We start from the raw sequence: 6,091 nt of genomic DNA on the forward strand, positions 1-6,091 counted from the left end.
CCCCTCCCAGGCCAGGATGGAGACTCCTCGGCCTGTTCTTCCAGTTGCCCAGTGAAAAGAAAGGAAAGGGCCCTGGGGGCTCTTGGGGGCTTTGGTGTGGGGAGGGGGTGCAAGGGCAGGGCTCCCAGAACCACTTGCTCCCAGAGATGGGCAAAGCTGGTAGCCCGGGAGGCCCCCTGGCTCCTCTTTCTCCTGACTGGCTTCAGGGCATCTCCACCTCCGGGCAAGTACTTGGGGATCTCTGAGCAGCGAGTGCGATTAGAACATCAAGCTTGACAAGATGTCTTTTTCTCGACAACCTCTGGAAGTTTTTTCCCCATCTCAGAGGGGCGAAGTACTTACTTTCAAACAGTGTTGGGGGGGGGGGGTGGAAGATTTGAACCCAGTTCTCTCAACTCCAAAATCAGCGCATTTCTCAGCCCCCCATTTTCTCATCTTCCTAAAGACTGGAACATTCTTCCTATAGTTTCTCTATTTCCCCCCCATTATTTGTAGATACAATTTTTTTTAAAACCTTTACCTTAGTATCAATTCTAGGACAGGAGGAGTTCGGTAAGGGCTAGACAAGAGGAATGGAGGCTAAGTGGCTTGCCTGGGGTCACACAACTAGGAAGTATCTGTTTGAACCCAGACCCTAGATCCAATTTTAACCATTGTTTGCTGCTTTGCTATAGATTCTTTCCAGAGACATCTGGAAGGAACCCTCTCCCTTGGCTCCACATCTAACTGACATAGAGCAGGAAGGAGCCCTCCTTTTAGAATCAGAAGTCCTGGGTTCAAATTCCAACTGCTACTCAGTAATCATTCATATCCCTTACTATCTCTGCTGTGGGCAATCACTTCCCTTATCTAGGACTTCGTTTCCTCATCTTTAAATTGGGAAACTTAGACCAAATAGTGTCAAAAGACCTCTTTCCAGTTCTCTGCTCCAGTGGCCAACAGGGAATGGCAGTAAGATCTCTCACGCTGACCATGATAGAGGAGGACGGTTCATAATGCTCTTTCCCAAGGCAGGACACTTGAGTGGAGCATTCCCCTAGAACTGGGTCACTGGAGCCCAGCTGTAGAGCTCGGGAACTCCCCTGGCCCAATTGCTTATTGACTGATGTGGTTAAGAGGGAGTCATTCCACCCCCTCCAGGGGTTTTTCATCACTCCAGATCTTTCTCCACCAGAGAATCTGAAGGAAAATGAGATGGTATCTTTTCAGAGTCGGCTGTACTTTTCTGGACTTCCAGATCTGGGTTCTTGTCCTGAACAATCCTGATTTACTGTTACTTTGACCAAATTACCACTTCTCAGGGTCTTTTTTTTTTTTTTTTTTAATTAAAACCCCTTCCCTTCCATCTTAGAATCAATAGTGTGTATTGATTCCAATTGAGAAGAGCGATAAGGGCAATGGGGGTTAAGTGACTTGCCTGGGGTCACCCAGCCAGGAAGTATCAGAAGCCACATTTGAACTTGGGTCCACAACTCCAGGTCTGGTGCTCTATCCACTGTACTACCTTGCCACCCCTTGAATTACATGACTTTTAAGGTCTTCAGGGCATTAGTTTTCTTCTCTGTAAAATGGAGATGGCCTTTAAAGTCCTTCCTAGATCTGATATTCTATAATTCTGAAAATTCTTTGCTCTCACCCCTCCCCACCTCCAAGCCCCCCTCAGAGTACTCTTCAGCACCTAGGACAAGCCATGGATCTTCTGTTAGCTTGGCAAGTTTTGCTGGCCCAAACCCTACAAAAGGACTTGGCTACTCCTACCATGTTCCAGTAATCCTGAAAGACGGAGATCTCTCGGAATCCTTACTATTTTTGTTGTCTTTTTCTCTTATCCTCCCCTCCAAGACGCCTCCCCTGATTTTCCTCCCAAGCTTTTGTTGCTCTTCCTCAACTCAAAATTACCTTGTCTGTCAATCTCCATTTATTGTTGTACGCTCCAATGGAACACAAATGATTCATTCCTGTCTGCATATCTCCAGCATCCATCTGGCCCCATAAACTCCAACCTGAACACTGCTTTTGGAGACTTCCCCTTGGAAGGACCAAGACTGCTGCCCAAGTCCATCCTGTTGGGCTCTCCACTGAAGGCTCCAGCGTCCTTCCCTACCCTTCTGCCACTTCCCCGATGCTTTGTCTTGTAGCCACACATTACAGAATTCCCACAAAGAACCTGTGTAAACCCTAGTGAGGTGCTACCTTCCACTAGATACCTCACAACTACCTGCTTTGGGGGGAGATACGCAAAGTCCTAGATTCAGCTACAAGTCTTTTTTATTCAATAAATATATTAATCAGAAAAGTCACATACTATAAATCCAGAAAAATACACAAATATAAACGTCAGACTCTGTCCTATGTCTTTTCTTCTAATGACAGACAATTTATTTACATTGTGGTGGAGGGATAGAGGGAAAGGGGGAGGGTATCCTCAGACAGGTCTGGAATCAAACTGTTGTGTCCCCCATCATCACCCCCTGTCCGAACTCCCGGAAAGGTGAGGCCTCCCTCCCTCCCCTCCTCCTCTCTCCAGTATATACACCAGCAGCTTGCTGCCTATTTACAACGTGCTTGTTAAAAAGATTTATTATACAAAAAAATTAAAGCAAGAGGGGATGGCTAGCCTTTTCTCTTTTCCTTTTTGTCGGGGAGGGGAAGGGAGCCGGAGAGAGAAGCCTCCCCCACGGCGCCCCCCCATTAAGGCCTAGACAGTTCTCTCCCCGCTCCCTGGGAGTGAGGACCTGCACAGAGCTCCAACCCAGGGCAGAGCAGGAGGCAGGGGCGGAGGGGTCCTGGGCACAGAGCTGGAGCTGAAGGCACATGGGGTGTGTGCGCGTGTGCGGGCGCAGGGTCTCAGAAGGGCAGCGTGTCCATGAAGATCTTCTCCACAATGGCAGGGGGTGGCACCAGGTCCTCCAGTTTGAGGTAGAAGATTCGCTGCAGCCCCTGGGTACACAGGGTGCGGAGCTCGGGCAGCTTGCCCAGCAGGCGAGACAGGCAGCTGGGGGGCTGGGGCTCCCCAGACGGGGAGGACGACACATGCTCCTTCAGACAGCCCGCGATCCGGTTCTGGAGCTCTTCCACCCTCCGAGGCTCCTGCAGCCCATGGCGGTCTGTGGGCAGAGAGAGGGGCAAGTGAGACACTGCCCAGCCCAGGCTGGGTACCAAGAGCCAAGGGTCCTGCTTCTCCAGGGAAGTTTGTCCTCCATGTGGAATTGATGGTCACTTGCTGCTTCCTCCTGCCCTGCACCCATTTTAGAATCGATACTATGCATTGGCTCCAAGGCAGAAGAAGGGCAAGGGACCAGGTAAGGAGGTTAAATGACTTGCCCAGGGTCACACAGCAAGGAAATGTCTGAAGCCAGACTGGAACCCAAGACCTCCTGACTCTAGGCCTGGCTCTCTTTACTGAGGCGCCCAGCTGCCCGCCCCCCCATCACCTTTGCTAAGAGAGATATATTAATACACTTCAGAATAGGTCTTCTGGAGACATGGTTATTATTAGTCACTGCATTGATCAAAGTTCTTAAAGTCTTTGAAAGTTAGTTTTATTTAAAGTGTTTTTGTCCTTGTAGAAACTGTTGTTCTCATTTTGCTCATCCTCCCCTTTTTGGGGAACCTCTTTTCTATCCTAGAGACAGCTCAGAAGGGAAGGGCTGGGCAAATGAGGGTAAGCAACGTGCCCGAGTCACCCAGTGAGGAAGTGTCTGAGGCCAGATTTCTATATTTTTTATTTTTTTCCTGGGTTAGATGTGTACTATCATGTAAACATATTTCCATATTATTCATTTTTGCAAGTGAATAATATTCTAAAACCAAACCCCGAGACATAAACCCAAATAAACAAAGTGAAATATCGTCAGCTTCCATCTGCATTCCAACCCCAATAGTTCTTTCTCTGGAGGTGGATTTTCTTTTTGGTCATAAGTCTGGAGGGCAAATTTGAACCCAGTACTTCCTATCTCTAGGCCTAGCTCTCAGTACACAGAACCATCCTGCAGCTTTCATAATTGCTTGCCTTCTGAAGGAGAGGAAAGAGACGAGAGAGAGGGAGATCATTTGGAACTCAAAATTTTTAAAAAATGAATGTTCAAAAACTTTTTTATGTGTCATTGGGAAATAGTTAATAAATACTAGCTGCCTGACCTTGGGCAAAGTCATTTCACCTTGCTGGCCTCAGTTTCCTCATCTGTAAAATGAACTGAAGAAGGAAATGGCCAAACACTCCAGTAGCTTGGCCAAGAAAAGCCCCAAAGGGTCACAAGGAGTCAGACATGCCTGAAAACGTGTTAAAGAGTCACGGGGGGGGGGGGGGGGATGAGGGGTGGCTCTGTGGCCGGAAGCCCGGGTCTCCCTCACTCTGGACTCAGACACCCTGTTCCACTGGGGCCCACACACTCCCACGAGTAGCCGGAACCACATGAAGATATCGATGGGAAATACTGAACAACATGTTCAAAGAAGGTGTCTCTGCATGGCTTTCTAAGTCCACGTGTGGGTGTCAGGCATCCTTGGGGACATAGTGGTGGGCTGGCTTTGGTTTGGCACTTCCCTGCCTTTAGGGGGCCCTGCCGGGAGAGCCTCCCCTGCCGGGCCTCCTCTGGATTCCTGCAGCATCTCCCCTCTCTCCCTGTGCTCAGGGGCCTGGCTGCCCCCCACCTCGATCCCAAGCCCCCAAGGCTCTGGGGAGAGAGCACCCTCCAGGCCCCCTTACCGGTGATGATGACAAGGGCGGCCAGGCAGGAGAAGGCTGGGACGTCGATGACCATGCTGTGCAGGGACCGAGAGAAGGCCAGGATGCTGTCGATCCAGTCCCCGAAGCCCCGCACGCACTGCAGCCGATGAAGGACCAGCCCCGTGCAGAAGATCAGCTTCCCTTCTCCAGGCTTAGACCTGTGTCCGTGGGGTGGGGGGAAAGCGAGGGGAGACGGAAGGTGGAGACGCAGCACAGGAGGACCCTGCGCTCCCCAGAACCAGGCCTCTTCCCTGGGCATTTCTGACTCTACACACCCCAAGTGCCGGGCCTCAGGGCGGGAGCCTCCTGCTTCCAAGCTGGCCTCACACACTTCCTGGTCAACACTTGACCCACTGCCTGGCCCTGCCTCCTCGTGGCAGGAGGCTCCTCCGGCCAGAGCCGGGGGGCGATGCTCGGGGACACGGGGAGGGGAAGTGTTCCTCGAGGCAGGGCTACCTGTAGGCCAGTCGGAGGATGAAGAGCTCCAAGAAGGCCGACTCCAGCAGCAGGTCCTGGTCCGCAGGAGGCAGCTCCGAAAAGCCTGGGATCTTCTCAGCCCACTTGCGGATCACGTCCATGGAGCCCGACAGCAGGTCGTAAAACTGCTGCACATCTCCGGGGTCCTCCTTCCCAAACTGGGGCAACGCTAGCTCCTGAAACTAAGGAGGCAGCTGGCTGAGTGGGGGGTCTCGGGAGGGAGGCCGAGCTGGGCCCGGGGGACCCCAGGGCCCGCCGGGCAGGGGCACGGCTCACCTTGGAGTAGTCCAGCTTGGCAGTGCTGGGCACAGAGTCGATGTGCGCCCGGACCAGGGACGTGAGGAGGTTCACGGGAGAGGAGTCCGGAGACTGCTTGGGTTTGGAGGGGAGGCGCCCCCGGCGGCCCTTCAGGCTGTCCGTTCGGACCACTAGAGAGAGCAGGTCAGAGGTCAGGGAGCCGGGGAGGAGGGAGGGGTGCCTGGCAGCAAAGCAGAGAACGAGGGGCCCCGGGAATCGCAGTGGGTTTCTGGGTGCACAAACGCACAGGATCTCGAAGAACCCCAACTGCAGTGGAATGTGGGGTCTCTGGGCCCAGCACCCACCTTCCTTCACCATGCCCACAGCCAGACACTTCTGGAAACGGCAGAACTGGCAGCGGTTCCTCCGCCTCTTGTCCACGGGGCAGTCCTTGTTGGCCAGGCACACGTACTTGGCGTTTTTCTGCACCGTCCGCTGGGGGCAGGGAAGAAGGGGGCAAAGGAGGAACAAGCTGTCAGGCTCCCCGGACAAAAGCCGCTTCTGTTCCGGGCTATTTTTCTAACATTTGGGGCAGCCGGAGGGGGCGGGGGAGGAGAGGAGGGTCTGGGGGGGGGCGGGGAGGTTTCG

At 52.8% G+C, this 6,091-nt stretch overlaps 1 protein-coding gene across 2 annotated transcripts in view; it reads right to left on the reverse strand.

Moving 5' to 3' along the window:
* Nucleotides 1–2,250: 2,250 nt before the first annotated feature.
* Nucleotides 2,251–6,091, reverse strand: part of NR4A1 (nuclear receptor subfamily 4 group A member 1) — a 22,108-nt gene continuing 18,267 nt past the window's right edge. For both annotated transcript variants that reach the window (XM_044679858.1, XM_044679857.1), the window contains exons 3-7: nt 5,809–5,938; nt 5,483–5,634; nt 5,186–5,388; nt 4,709–4,887; nt 2,251–3,107 (exon numbers count right to left, since the gene is read on the reverse strand). In XM_044679858.1, the coding sequence (XP_044535793.1) occupies nt 2,848–3,107; nt 4,709–4,887; nt 5,186–5,388; nt 5,483–5,634; nt 5,809–5,938 (924 nt within the window). In that variant the 3' untranslated portion in view covers nt 2,251–2,847. The remainder of the gene's footprint in view (nt 3,108–4,708; nt 4,888–5,185; nt 5,389–5,482; nt 5,635–5,808; nt 5,939–6,091) is intronic.

Source organism: Gracilinanus agilis, chromosome 5 (genome assembly GCF_016433145.1).
Source record: "Gracilinanus agilis isolate LMUSP501 chromosome 5, AgileGrace, whole genome shotgun sequence".
In the NCBI taxonomy this organism is placed as follows: Eukaryota; Metazoa; Chordata; class Mammalia; order Didelphimorphia; family Didelphidae; genus Gracilinanus; species Gracilinanus agilis.